The sequence below is a fragment of the Hippocampus comes genome, unplaced genomic scaffold (assembly GCF_001891065.2).
Source record: "Hippocampus comes isolate QL1 unplaced genomic scaffold, H_comes_QL1_v1.1 scaffold256, whole genome shotgun sequence".
Classification (NCBI taxonomy): Eukaryota; Metazoa; Chordata; class Actinopteri; order Syngnathiformes; family Syngnathidae; genus Hippocampus; species Hippocampus comes.
Window position 1 is genome coordinate 302,880 of NW_017806249.1, and position 14,307 is coordinate 317,186.

The 14,307-nt window shown below is 43.7% G+C and overlaps 2 protein-coding genes across 2 annotated transcripts; both read right to left on the reverse strand.

Moving 5' to 3' along the window:
- Positions 1-775: 775 nt before the first annotated feature.
- On the reverse strand, positions 776-6,175 carry ical1 (islet cell autoantigen 1-like). Its single transcript, XM_019857456.1, has 10 exons — positions 6,165-6,175; positions 5,421-5,453; positions 5,188-5,341; positions 3,360-3,432; positions 3,149-3,272; positions 2,880-3,078; positions 2,687-2,812; positions 1,612-1,710; positions 1,453-1,535; positions 776-818 (listed from the first exon to the last, which is right to left on the reverse strand). The coding sequence occupies exons 2-10, from the start codon at positions 5,426-5,428 to the stop codon at positions 797-799; spliced, it is 888 nt and encodes a 295-aa protein (XP_019713015.1). The 5' UTR covers positions 5,429-5,453; positions 6,165-6,175; the 3' UTR covers positions 776-796.
- Positions 6,176-8,935: 2,760 nt separating this feature from the next.
- wdr12 (WD repeat domain 12) lies at positions 8,936-13,604 on the reverse strand. The gene is made up of 13 exons (XM_019857455.1): positions 13,411-13,604; positions 13,123-13,217; positions 12,148-12,242; positions 11,959-12,065; positions 11,762-11,877; positions 10,832-10,986; positions 10,716-10,761; positions 10,540-10,625; positions 10,312-10,452; positions 10,006-10,111; positions 9,787-9,919; positions 9,237-9,309; positions 8,936-9,152 (listed from the first exon to the last, which is right to left on the reverse strand). Exons 1-13 carry the CDS (start codon positions 13,449-13,451, stop codon positions 9,075-9,077), a joined length of 1,272 nt encoding a protein of 423 aa, XP_019713014.1. The 5' UTR covers positions 13,452-13,604; the 3' UTR covers positions 8,936-9,074.
- Positions 13,605-14,307: the final 703 nt, after the last annotated feature.

The following is a 14,307-nucleotide window of genomic DNA, read 5'->3' on the forward strand; positions in this document are numbered from 1 at the left end:
GGCAGGGGGGCGGCGTGGCCCGCCGGTGGCGCCGGCCCGGTTGCGACGGCCGCGGCGGCGGGAGCGTCAAAGAGCCCGAAAGCGTCCTGCCACTCTCTGCTGAAGTCGTCAGTCACCCCCGGGCTGGGGCTGAGCAAGTCTTTGAGGAAGGCCATGTCACCCTGTTCCCCGTCTTCATCCTCCGGTGCCGACCCCGTGCCAGCGGGGTCCGGCAAAACACCTTTGAGAAGAGGCACAAGTCTTGAAGTGGCGGCCGATGGCCACAACTAACAACGAGTCGCTCGACAGCCAGACTGGCAAGCGGGTGAGCCAGTTTCATAGTCAGCCAACTCGATTTCCTCATCCAATTTTGTGAAGCTGTCGTCATGAACACAAAAGAATGCACGGGAAAGGGTTGAGCACGTTAACAGCTCTACCTGAAGTGGATAAACCGTCTTTCATAATAATTCATGGTTCCTCAATGTCAAACCCAAGGCCTGGGGGCCAAATTTGGCCCGTCACATCATTTCATGTGGCCTGGGAAAGCCAATGGAGCAGGTCAACTTCTATTTAAGATGTGTTGGGGAAAAAATACACGCGAAGAGGAGCTGGGAAAAAAATTATTACATTTTTAATCACAATCGTCACCCTAGTAGTCATTTCAACAAAGGTTGTACAGCACTCTACGATGGCATATGACAGAAACTGAATTGAGTTTAAGCAGAGAGTGACTGGATTTTAAGTGTGTTGCGATTCATGGTCTTCCATACCTGCGTCCGCCGCACTTCCCGTCGCCTCGTCATCCAAGCACACCAGACTAGGGAGGATTAAACCAAAGGCTACTTTGAATAATAATCGTGTATTTTAGAACAACCAAAGTCCAGACACTTATCAGCAACTCCGAAAGAGATTTTTGCACAGTCGGATGAAATATTTCTCATGTGAGATGTTTCTCAAACTGTAGTAAGCACAGACGGAAACGTGTCTTTTCGCTGCAACAGTCACGACTTTGTGCGCATCCGGCACAGTGAGATATGTTCAACATATTGAGATGTGCTCATCACGCTGAATCCTCGACCGCAATGAGAATTGCTTTCAGTGGATCAAAGCTGTCAACAAATGTGGAGCACAGTATTTTGGATTGTGAACCTTCTTACAAATTTGAGGAAATTTGCATCATCCACCCCATGCTGTTTCAAATGATGAAAATTTATGGGGGAAGGGTGTGGGAAATTCCGCAATTTGGCTATACCAGATGTGTCTCATTTGGCCTGTACAGCAACCCATTGAAGGTTTTGCTGAAATTGAATTTTTTGACGGCCACCCAAATCATTCCTGAAAGACATTTATTTAATTTTCCTCACGGAACCAATCAAAATATCCATACACCTATCGATCTATTCACCGATAACTAACTCGAACTACTCGACTTGCGCGATTTGTGCTTGAGTTGAGTCATTTGGTTTCGCCCACCTGCCAGTGTCATCCTGTAGAACCTTGTCATCTGGCGCTCCTTGTTGCGCTGCGGTTATTTGCTCCAATGGGTCGCGCAGGTCCTGCCGGGGATTGGATAAGTAAGTCATAAAGACAGAGCTGAAAATCTGGATCTTGGGCAGAGCATCGTCTACCCACCTTGAGTGTGGTGAACTGGTACGGCACGTGTCCCTGGAAGGCATCGTGGATGCCAGACAAGGCTTGGGCGGTCTTTTCCCAGAAGTGAAGTAGGGTGGTCTGCGGGGACGGGGAAGGTGCGTGAAATGCAGAAGAATGAAGCCCTTATTTTTATTGGACCTGCGCTGTGAGGTCGACGCGCTAACCACTGGACCACCGGGCCGCCGCACGCCAGATTATAAAGCGTATTATTTTTGTGAAGCATTGTATGTTTATTTGATAGCTTTAGCGCTATTAGGTTGTACAGCGGTACGTGTCTCGCTAACAGGTGTTCGCCGTGCAGCGACACAGAGGTTGCTTCGAGCGGAGAAGCAGAAGGGGAGTCTATCCCAGCCGTCATCGGGCAGTAGGCGGGGGACACCCTGAACCGGTTGCCAGCCAATCCCAGGGCAATGAGACAACCAACCATTAGCATTCACAATCACACCTCGGGACAATTTCGAGCACAGGTGTCAAACTCGAAGGCCCGGGGGTCATATGTGGCCCACCGCATCATTTTATGCGGCCCGCAAAAGGAAATCAAGCATGTCAAATTCCATAATGCTTGCTAAAGTCTGAACCAAAATTCCAAATTACATGTTGTGCGCTGTGTATGTAATATGTGGAGGTGATTAAACATTTATATGGTTTCCCAAAATTCATAACGGCCCTCCAAGGCAAACCATAACTACAATGTGGCCCGTGACAAAAATGAATTTGACACCCCTGATTTAGAGCATTCAATCAACCATCCTCGCTTGTTTTTAAAACGTGGCAGGAAACCGGAGTACCCGGAGAAAATCCACGCAAACACGGGGAGAGCCTGCAAACTCCTCACAGGAAGGCTAGAGTCGGATTTGAACCCACGACCGCTGTACTGTGAGCCGGCTGTGGTAACCAGTCAACTACCGTGCCACCGGTCCAGCGTGATCATGGATATGTGATGTGTGATTGTGGGTTTTTTTTGACCAACGCAATGTGTAAAGTGGTTCTAGATCACTTGTTTTTGTGAATTGGCACGATATACTCGACAAAAAGATTTCGTGGTAGGGCCAACCTGATAGTTGCAAAGTGAGTGTGACAGCATGTTGCAGCGGCTGGCACCTAGCATGTCCACCTTCTGGCACACATCGTTCTTTAACTTCTCAAACTGGCTCTTTGTCGCCCTCACCTGGCCTTGAACCTATCAAGAGATCACATCGATCAAAGCAACCATCTCCCTCACCGAGTGGGACGATGTTAACCCTTGCCTTTCGGAACTTTTCCAGTTGTTTGTAAGTGTCCGGGTCGAGTTCTTGAGAGACGTCTTTCATCCAGAGCAAAGCTCCTCTGTACTCTGTGCGAGCCTTCTCCATGCGGCCGACAGTCAGGAGCGTGTCTGCGATGGCACGTCGTCGGAAAGTCTCGACTTCCTGGTGCAAACGTTTCAGCGGCGCACAGAGCGCCATCCTGTGAAGACAAATTGAAATTCATTTAAAACGTCGACCGCCGCTGCGCCATCATCCGCGCGGCCTCGTGCCTCTTCTTGGCAGAGGCGCAAAGGGCCTTGCTGGTGGCATCCATCATGTTGCCGGCCTTGGTGCGGTCGTGTTCCGCTTGGAAGCGGAGAAACAGGCCCAGCTCGTTCTCCTCTTGCGACAAACCTGCCGAGGACAAACAGTTTGGCAGCCTTTGCTGTCATTGGTTTGGATGGGACTCACGTTTTGCCGACGGAGGGACTCTCAACTCACGTGTAATCCTATGCTGGTACTTCTCGATCACCTTGAGCAACTCAGTGCAGGTTGACTGGACTGAGCGGAAGAACTGCGGGAACCAAACAAGCAAGATGGCTGACGTGTGACAGTTTATGACCAACGGCAAATAGGTTAGCATTTTAATTGCCGTCAGCTAGACTGTTATACAGAAATGACTTGGCATTTTTGCTCCATGGGGCCATTCCGTCTACAGTATTCTGCCAGCTAATACAGCAGAACGGGAAGGGTGACACATCCACGCACCACATGTTATGAATTCTATTATCAAGTTGGATATGTTGTCTAATGTCAATGTTGACTTCATGTTGGGTTCTAATACGAACTGCAACTGATTAAAATTTGTTGCACAAGGAGTAAACCGACTGCGCAATAAAGGTCATTTATTCGCCATTCACTCCCTCGTCATTCCTCATTCTTTTCATTTAAGCGCACACACGATTGATGACACAAGCTCCCGCTGCCCACTCTGTGATTGATCCCACCAAAATAACGCGGAATTTTTTGTTTTGTTTGACCGTGGCGGGTATTTTATTGGGGCGGCGCAGTGGTCGACTAGGTAGCGCGTCCGTCTCACAGCGCAGAGGTCATGGGTTCGAATCTGGGCCACGGCCTTCCTGTGTGGAGTTTGTATGTTCTCCCCGTGCCAGCGTGGGTTTTCTCCGGGTATTCCGGTTTCCTCCCACATTCCCAAAACCTACGGTAGGTTAAGTGAACACGGTCAATCGTCCGTAGGTGTGAGTGTGAGCGCGGATGGTTGTTTGTCTATGTGTGTCCTATGATTGTCTGGCAACCAGTTCAGCATGTACCTCGCCTACTGCCCGAAGACAGCTGGGATAAGATCCAGCACGCCCGCGACACTCGTGAGGACAACAGCAACGGAACGCCGCCTGAGCACTCGCAATGCAGCAAGCGATACTTAAGTCATAATAAAAGCATGAAAAACACTTCATCAATAAAATTTAAACATTCAAATGAAAACCAGTGACGACAGCAACTGATTGTGCCTTCTTTTGAATCTCCAAATCTAAGAGGAGCTTTGAATCAATGTGTCAATTGTCGCAGAATTGCGAACCACTTTCATTGAAGTGAAGATTTTGTGGGGGGGGTTAAATATAGCCCGTGAAAACGCATGCAGACTGTCTCAAATTTTGAAAGACACTTTCAAGTGAGTTTGATGTATTGCCAAAAGCATATGTCTAGAAATGAGTTGGAACTGCATTCCATGTGTCTACAGAGTAAATTACTGGCTAGACGACAAGGAAGTAACTTTTTTTTTTTTTTTGGTCCCTTTCCGAATATATTACGTGGTACACGTCTGTGCTGCATCGGAGAAGGGAGAAAAAAAAAATCTGAATACGAATACAAGTCACGTCTTTACTACGGTAGCTGTCCGCGACCCACCCACCAGTTGAGAATCACCGTTTTACCGCCTATTTTAAAATAGTGAATTTCAACAACAGAATGGCACTCTGCAGAGGTGCATATATAAGAATCTCCTAATAAATATAAACACATTAAATGAAATGAAAATGGAATGAAAATGAAAAGTGCTTTGATTCTTCAGATCTACACAAAATTGAATGGGTTGCTCAACAAAAGTTTTGCAGGAATCAATTTTGCGGCTTTCGGAAAAACCTGTTATCTAACGATCAAACAGCTCCAAAAATATAGAGCAACAGGCCCACTAAACCGTTTATTTGGAGGTTTTCCAACCGTTTGCGCAAGGGAAGCAAATATGGAAAGAAATATTCTTTCTTTGCCTCTCCATGGTTGATTTGTAGCAGTCTTCACGCTCTTTTTGTACCTCAAGCTTTGCATCCAGGTCGGCGTCTGAAGCCACTACATACTCGTCCTCCTTCTTGCCTGTGGCCTTGATGAGCACCTGCTTGGTCTTCCAGAACTTCTTCTGCATGCGTGCCACTACGGAGCTGTCTTCACCCAGCAGATCCCCAACAAACCTTCAGCGGGGGAAAAATGTCACTTATGATACGCTGTTGATGACTACCGGTAAGTTGACTGTAGATGACGCATACATACCCATCCATGATTTGGGATCGAGACTTTTCCACTCTGCAAGTACAAGAGGTATGACAGTTCATTAATTCATTCTAATTAAGTCTCCTCGTGGTTCTGAAGTAGATGGAATGACAAAATAGTTAGCTATTCCTTTCTCTGTCCAATCACTTTCAGATTCTGAGAAGTGTTCCTGTAAGAATTCATAGAGATTCAGCAATTCATTTTCCTCCATTTTCATGGTCACGGGTAAGTTACAGCTTCTCCCCTGCCAATCAGTCTCATGGATGACATAGTGACGGAAAACCATTCACATTTTCACCTTCCTAGGAATTGATCCAAGGTCCGAAACCAGCCTCAACTACATTGTGTACCATTGTAGTACTGTTTATGACTCGGCAAAGAAACCCGTCGTAGTCCCACTACAGCTCGTTATCTTCATCTTTCTTCAAACCGTACACACCAACATCAATAACGTCAACAGTTTCCACTAATTTTGAGCTAATCTGTAGCATCTGCTACTCGGGCACTGACAACAGCTGTCTGTCAAAGCAGGTGTTCACTTCCCAGACTCCGCGGTCGGGGACAACGTCGCCTTCCCGACGACTGTCGTTCGAGCACAATAAGTAGAACCACGTCGACGGTTAATAATCGAAATTTAGTTCTCGACGCCTGGCCAAAAAGAAAAAGAGATGGTGTGCTAATACGACGCCTAGCTGGTTAGCTGCTATGCTGGTGTGTTACGTTCAGAAAACTTTGTTAACTTACGATGAACGCAGTCAATTGTCGCAGAATTGCGAACCACTTTCATTGAAGTGAAGATTTTGTGGGGGGGGTTAAATATAGCCCGTGAAAACGCATGCAGACTGTCTCAAATTTTGAAAGACACTTTCAAGTGAGTTTGATGTATTGCCAAAAGCATATGTCTAGAAATGAGTTGGAACTGCATTCCATGTGTCTACAGAGTAAATTACTGGCTAGACGACAAGGAAGTAACTTTTTTTTTTTTTTTGGTCCCTTTCCGAATATATTACGTGGTACACGTCTGTGCTGCATCGGAGAAGGGAGAAAAAAAAAATCTGAATACGAATACAAGTCACGTCTTTACTACGGTAGCTGTCCGCGACCCACCCACCAGTTGAGAATCACCGTTTTACCGCCTATTTTAAAATAGTGAATTTCAACAACAGAATGGCACTCTGCAGAGGTGCATATATAAGAATCTCCTAATAAATATAAACACATTAAATGAAATGAAAATGGAATGAAAATGAAAAGTGCTTTGATTCTTCAGATCTACACAAAATTGAATGGGTTGCTCAACAAAAGTTTTGCAGGAATCAATTTTGCGGCTTTCGGAAAAACCTGTTATCTAACGATCAAACAGCTCCAAAAATATAGAGCAACAGGCCCACTAAACCGTTTATTTGGAGGTTTTCCAACCGTTTGCGCAAGGGAAGCAAATATGGAAAGAAATATTCTTTCTTTGCCTCTCCATGGTTGATTTGTAGCAGTCTTCACGCTCTTTTTGTACCTCAAGCTTTGCATCCAGGTCGGCGTCTGAAGCCACTACATACTCGTCCTCCTTCTTGCCTGTGGCCTTGATGAGCACCTGCTTGGTCTTCCAGAACTTCTTCTGCATGCGTGCCACTACGGAGCTGTCTTCACCCAGCAGATCCCCAACAAACCTTCAGCGGGGGAAAAATGTCACTTATGATACGCTGTTGATGACTACCGGTAAGTTGACTGTAGATGACGCATACATACCCATCCATGATTTGGGATCGAGACTTTTCCACTCTGCAAGTACAAGAGGTATGACAGTTCATTAATTCATTCTAATTAAGTCTCCTCGTGGTTCTGAAGTAGATGGAATGACAAAATAGTTAGCTATTCCTTTCTCTGTCCAATCACTTTCAGATTCTGAGAAGTGTTCCTGTAAGAATTCATAGAGATTCAGCAATTCATTTTCCTCCATTTTCATGGTCACGGGTAAGTTACAGCTTCTCCCCTGCCAATCAGTCTCATGGATGACATAGTGACGGAAAACCATTCACATTTTCACCTTCCTAGGAATTGATCCAATGTTCGAAAACAGCCTCAACTACATTGTGTACCATTGTAGTACTGTTTATGACTCGGCAAAGAAACCCGTCGTAGTCCCACTACAGCTCGTTATCTTCATCTTTCTTCAAACCGTACACACCAACATCAATAACGTCAACAGTTTCCACTAATTTTGAGCTAATCTGTAGCATCTGCTACTCGGGCACTGACAACAGCTGTCTGTCAAAGCAGGTGTTCACTTCCCAGACTCCGCGGTCGGGGACAACGTCGCCTTCCCGACGACTGTCGTTCGAGCACAATAAGTAGAACCACGTCGACGGTTAATAATCGAAATTTAGTTCTCGACGCCTGGCCAAAAAGAAAAAGAGATGGTGTGCTAATACGACGCCTAGCTGGTTAGCTGCTATGCTGGTGTGTTACGTTCAGAAAACTTTGTTAACTTACGATGAACGCAGTCAAAAAAAAAAAAAAAAAACTGAACAAAAAACAAGTCTCCGTCCCTTATATATGAGTCATCGGTTTGCCGAGGCGATATGAAAGGTTACTCTAATGTTGAATTGGTCCTTTGGTGGCAGCATCTGATAGTAGCTCGCCTATAAGGTCCTCTCGCGATATGCATCATTGTGTGAGTCAGAGAAACAGGATATGCAATGTAGCCGTGACGTGACGTGGTCAAATCTATGGCGCACCGCCGCAAGTGGACGCTAATTGTAAATTTGACACTTTCTGTCAACGAATGGGAGAGTCTTTCGACGTTCTGCCTGTTACTGTACGTCACGGACACAAATAGAGGAACAAAGATATATTTGTCATCGTGATTTTGTTTTGTTTTTTTCGACAAATTAAATTCGACAGACTCCCGTGGCAAATATTGCACACCTGATATCGCACCAGAATAATTGGGAAAAACAATAGTCTCACAAAATGTATATCAATAGAAAATGGGTCACAAAAGATGGATGTCAAACAAACTTCCTTGTTCTTCAATGTGTGCCAAAAAAGCAGCAAAAATATCCTCCAGCGTTTGCGTTGTTCAGTGCACGAGAAGAGGCAAAAGGTGTGGCAGTAAAATGCACCTATGCCAGGGTTTTAGTTTAGTTAGTTTTTAATTTCAGTTTGGGTTTGGTTTTTTTAAATGTTTTTAGTTTGAATTAGTTTCTTAAAGCGGGTTTGTTAGTTTTTGTTTTCAAAACTGCTTGGTTTTAGCCAGTCACGAATTAGATTTTTGTATATGAAATATTTGTCAAATGCAAGGTTTAAAAAAAGGTCCTGAAGTGCTGTGTAATAAAGACAAAAACTAAGGACATTTAAATGTAAACATAAAAGGTAATTTGTTGGTTTTCGCACTCGTGTTTTTAATTTTTTTTTGTGAATGAAAACGTTTTTTTCCTCCTCAATTTTAGTTGCGGTTATTTTCTCAATTTTCATTAACTGTAATAACCTTGATCTATGAAAAGAAGAGACAACATTTGGGAGATCCATTTATTTTTCAGGGAAGTTACATGGCAACAATCCCACTGGAAATGTGTAAAAAAAAAAAAAAATGAGACAAGAGTCACAAAAAGGATTTTTGAACAGAATAAGATTCCATCGACAGGATCTCTGTTGTGACTATGCTCCAGCGTCAGTCGGACAAGATGAATACTTGTAGGTGTACAATTTGTTATCAGCTCCCCCACTTAACATCAGCTGAAAGGAGAAACACACAAGTGGATCAAAACATAAAAATAATGAGCGGTACATTTTTCTCTCAATACACATCATCAATCTTACCCCACTTTCTGTCCAGTCCACACAGAACACTTTATCTTTATGTGCCGCTAGGTCATACAGAGGCGCTTTGCAGCTACAAGATAAAATGGAAAGATAAATCCACACGTGAATTCACCCTACACAGTATACAACCACATCCTCCAATGTCTTAAGTGTATCATAAAAGAGAGGTTCGAATCACAACGCTAAATATGTAAAACAAACCCAGTCTTTTTATTTTGTCCTGCCGCACACTAGCCAATGCGACCGAACGCGACTCAAGTGAACCAGCACAAAAAAAACCAAAAACCTCAGAAAGTGCATATTCTTTGCACACCACACAACTGGGCATCGTACATCTGCCGACGCACATTGGAAAAACTGCAGCCGGGTACCAGACTTTGAGGCTTTGCAGACGTTATACTGCACTGTACATTAGTCAAAAACTCATTTTAATAAGCGATTGCTTGATCAGAATCACAATCATCTTTATTGGCCAAGTGGGGAGAGAGAGAGAGAGGCTTTTTAAACCCCCAAATAATCTAATAATAATAATTCCACTAATACAGACCTTCTAGTGTCCCACAGTTTGACCAGGTTGTCCAGGGATCCAGAAACCAACTGGTGCTCGTGCGACGGAGCCCACTTGACAGCGGTGACCCAGCCAGTGTGGGAGGTCAGCGACAGGAGCACCAGTGAACCATCTGAAGTAGGCAAAGTGCAAAGAGGGAAGCGTTTCTACAGGATATGGAGATTCTACTCACTTCCAACAAAAGGTGGGAATGAATACCTTTGGTGCGTGGGTCCCACAGCCTGATGTGTCTGTCAGTGCTGCCGGACGCCAGCCGACGACACAAAGGCGAGTAGGAAATGCTGTTGAACACTTTACTCCCAGTCTGTGAATTACGTCATTTCATTTCAAGGTTGTCTTAAAAATCAACTTCAATCGAAGGCGCAATAAAGTCAAGCAGGACCTTCGACTTCCAAAGGAAAATTCCCCATCGAGAATTACGAGAACAACTACATGAAAATGTTTGACTTGTTTGGAGTTTAACAAAGCACAAATTCTCAAATATTATTATTATTATTTTTTTACCAGGGTTGTCTTCATCTCTCCCGTCTCCACGTCCCAGAAACGGATCGTGTGGTCCCAGGATGCACTGCAAGCCTCGTCGTTGTCACACCACAGCACCGAAGAGATCGCCTCATTGTGCCCAGATAACGTCATAAGAGGCGTCTGCGCGAGAACGGGGAAATGTGTGAGGGCCACGTTGACTTATGCAAAACAATGAGTCCCACCAAATTCTGACGATTTGCTACTTACCCTCGTAAGGCCCATCTGCTGGGTCTTCTGTTTCTTCCTCGGCCTGTCGGCGGGCTCCTCAACTTCATCTCCCTCATCAGAGGGAACTGGAAAAGCAAGCAAATCTTGCAGCATGAAATCCCTTTTTCTGTGCCACTCAAGGTGATTTAGTCATCACTCTCTTGAGAGAAACAAACCTGCTGACCATATCTTCAACATTTTGTCCCAGGAGCCACTGCAGAACTGAAAGAAAGAAGTATGAATTTTAAAACCCGCTTCTGATTTTTCACTCTTCTCGCAACCTGAGGTGTACCTTTGAACCGGTGGGGTCTGTAGCGACCGTGTCGACGCTCCCCGTGTGTCCCCGGCAACAGTGCCTGGCCACCACATTGTTCTTTTCGGAGTTCCATTCCCACAAGAAGATGGTTTGGTCAAGCGAGGCGGTCAAAAGCAAAGAAGTCAGGCCGTCTGGCACAAACATTTTTTTCTCACTTAGCATGGACATTTGAAGACATGGAAACTTTATCAACAAGGTAACTGTTCTAAAGTGTTTCGCACGAGTTTAATAAGGTAGACACCGGTAATACTTAAGTAAAAATATTTCGTTATTCCAACATGCCCGTTCATGAAATACAAAAATATCGGACTCACATTACACATGGAAGCATTGGGGCCTGAGCCTTTGAGCTCCAATCCGCGAGTTTGCCCCGAAAAAATAAAAGCCAGCCTCCTGATTCTTGTTCTAAATCAAAAATCTGAATCACGTGCTCCAAAAGAACAAAAATAAGGTAATGCATACACATTGTGTGTGTGTGTGTATTTTGTGACTGTTCAATAAAGTCATTAATAGTGCATTGGTGGTTACTATTTGTGGCAATTTGTGAGGGCATTAAAATAAATTCTACCTAGCGGTGATAGGCTATAATGTCTTCGCTAACAATGTTTACGTTGCCTCGTGTCGGCTATCGAGATGTGGTGTTGCCCAAGTTCTGCTTTGCAGTAGACAAATTGCACACTGTCTTTTTAAATGTGAAATTATTTCAAACGTTGGACATTCTTTGCCTTTTACAGACTGTTTCCTCCTGGCTTTCCATCACTGTGCAGTCCGCGTGAAAAAACGATCCCTGAAGCCTCAAGGAACAGAACTCGCTGTGACTTCAGTAATTCGATTCATGGTTTCAGCCCTAAAATGATGTAGCAGGCCAATGCACGAGTCTCAAGAGAAAAATTCTACCCTCCTCACCCCTCTTAACCCAGGCGACATCTTTGACAACATCTGTGTGTCCAACCACTTTTGTCATAGCTTTGCCCTCCAAGGACCAGATACTTGCGGTCTTGTCATAAGATCCGGTCAGGATCCTGCCAAAACAGAAGGCGAAACAAATCATTCTTTTACAGCGTTGTTGAAAAGCTGGGACTTGACCGCATCCATCATCTTACCACTCGGCATCTGCATCGACGGAACTAATCCAGTCATCGTGCATCATACACTCCTCGGGTTGTGGCGCTGTGATCCGCTCCACATACTCGATCTCCACAACCTCTTCCTGCAACACACACACACAGCTAAATATTAAGCCTTGACCTCAATGAATGCAGCCAATTCTAAGCACCGAGGCTGAGCCATACCGTTGAGATGCCTTCTGTTTCCATGTGATTGAGCAATGGCATTCGAAGGAATTGACCCCTGACCAGGAAGTCAAAGTCCACCTTGGTATGAGATGCTGTGGCGGAGACAACCAACATACAAATGTAAAACAATTGCAAAATACGCTATTGGGTCAGCATCATGAAAAATCTTTGCTGTCTACATCGGAATCACTCAGTCATCATGAAAATGGAGCAGAAAATTTTAATTCTGAGGTGGTGTTATGAGGGGCCAAACAGTCACACTTATTCCTTGACAATGATAATTTCCCTCAGTGCATTTCCTTCACTTTACATTTTTCCCTATTGGATGTCTGAGTTTGGCATGCCCCACACTCTGCTGTTCTAAATACAGTTTGTGGTTAAATGACACAAAAGCATTGTCACATGATTTTATTGTCCAAAAGAGATCGATCAATTAAGAAAAAAAAATCATTTTGATCATTTTAATACTATTCTCAAAATTATGTAATTGCTGTCCACTCTGTCATTATGGGTTAACATCCCCTTTAAGAAACCCACTGTGTGACATTCTGACTAGCTTTTTTGTGATGCTTCCAGTGAGGCAACAGTGGCTATATAAACTCTTACATTTTGAAAGATTTCATAATTAAAATGTACACTTTGTCATAGTGAAAAGTGTACATTTTGAACTTTCAATTACATGTGTTTCACAGTATACAGGCAGAATGCTAACTCAAATGCTGACTGAGCCAAAAACGTCCACCCTGTCAGAATACAAGCACGTTCTTCTGTTTGCAGTGATTTTTAAAAAAAAGTAACGGAGCTTGACCAATATTCATTTTAACATGATAACATGTACTTTAAAATTCTGCATTAGATTCAAAGGGAAATTTTAACTTTCCTCGCGTGAAAAGGAAGAGGTCCTTATGGCGACTCTCACGCTGCTGTTTAAATGACAAATGCAATCATGTATAAAATCAAGAATTATCAAACCATTCTTGGCCTCCAGTAGCTTGTTGATGACATTGCTGAGATCATGGACCTCCGAACTGGCTGGGATGGAGAATGGCACATCATCTATTGTATACCTACAACGAGACATTTTGTTAGACTAAAAACAATACAATAAAGCACCAAGAGAAGCAGCAGCAGGATTTGTTGCATTCGTACGGATTCCCCACCAATTTATTCATTTACTGGACTACATTACTGTAAGCTATACACATTTAGCTATCAAGCTAGACACGAGATTTTCAATCGTGTTTTGGTTTGTCCTCTTACCTTGGGTTTTCTGTGTAAAACCTCGCTTGTAACTGCGACATTATTATGACTTATGTGTATGGAACCCACTTAACGAACATAAACTAAAAAGACAAGACGCCAAACGTGTTCGTCAATAACATTTTCCGGACAGAATGTGTCGCAGTCGTGCCATGTGGTAGCAACAAGGAAAAGCAACAGATCTCAGAGCAACTGATGAGCCAGCGGATTGCGTACCTACGTAGGCGCTGGCCTCGAAATGCATTGTGGGAAATTAAATGAGACTGGACACAAGTGATAACGTCAGTCGGTAACATTTTTTGTCCTCACGAAAAAGGCGTTTAATGTTTTAAAATAAAACATTTGATCACAGATCGCAGTCTTCCTTGTAACAACATGAACGCCTAGAACCGCCCTGCCGCCGGCAGTAATTAACATTTTTCTTTTTTGGGGGCCGATTTTCATTCTCGGGGAAACATTTGCACTTCAAATATTAGTACAAATACACCATTATTGTTTGGGCTGAATATAAATACCTTGAAATAGAAATATATGGTTTTTATTTCGTTTTTTTTATTGTGTCCCAAACATCCCACTCACTGTAAAGTCTCGTTATGATATACTGTAGACCTGAATTGTGCCTTCTGCAACTCCCATTCTGAGACTGTATGTCATAACTGGCCACATCCTAGTAATGGTTTCCTTCGGAGGGCTGTGAACCCCAACAAATCATCTCATATCACACATGCACAACAAATTAATGTATAACTACCCTGAAAAAAGTTTTTGAATTTACTCAATTGTACTTTGTCAAGTGGTTGCACATAAAATCTGGATCAAGACACATATTTTTAAGGAGAAAATAGATTTAACTTTAAAACGTACAGTATCTTGATTCAGATAAACCACGTCAAATAA

What these genes read in the sequence shown, in the direction of transcription:
- ical1 (XM_019857456.1), bottom strand. An exon ending in AACTGGAAAAGTTCCGAAAG is followed by an intron (nt 2,813 to 2,879) that starts GCAAGGGTTAAC and finishes ATCTCTTGATAG; the next exon opens with GTTCAAGGCCAGGTGAGGGC. An exon ending in CTACAGGATGACACTGGCAG is followed by an intron (nt 819 to 1,452) that starts GTGGGCGAAACC and finishes TATTCAAAGTAG; the next exon opens with CCTTTGGTTTAATCCTCCCT.
- wdr12 (XM_019857455.1), bottom strand. Translation starts at nt 13,451, where the DNA reads ATGTCGCAGTTACAAGCGAGGTTTTACACAGAAAACCCAAG. An exon ending in TTTTACACAGAAAACCCAAG is followed by an intron (nt 13,218 to 13,410) that starts GTAAGAGGACAA and finishes GTCTCGTTGTAG; the next exon opens with GTATACAATAGATGATGTGC. An exon ending in AAACAGAAGGCATCTCAACG is followed by an intron (nt 12,066 to 12,147) that starts GTATGGCTCAGC and finishes TGTGTGTTGCAG; the next exon opens with GAAGAGGTTGTGGAGATCGA.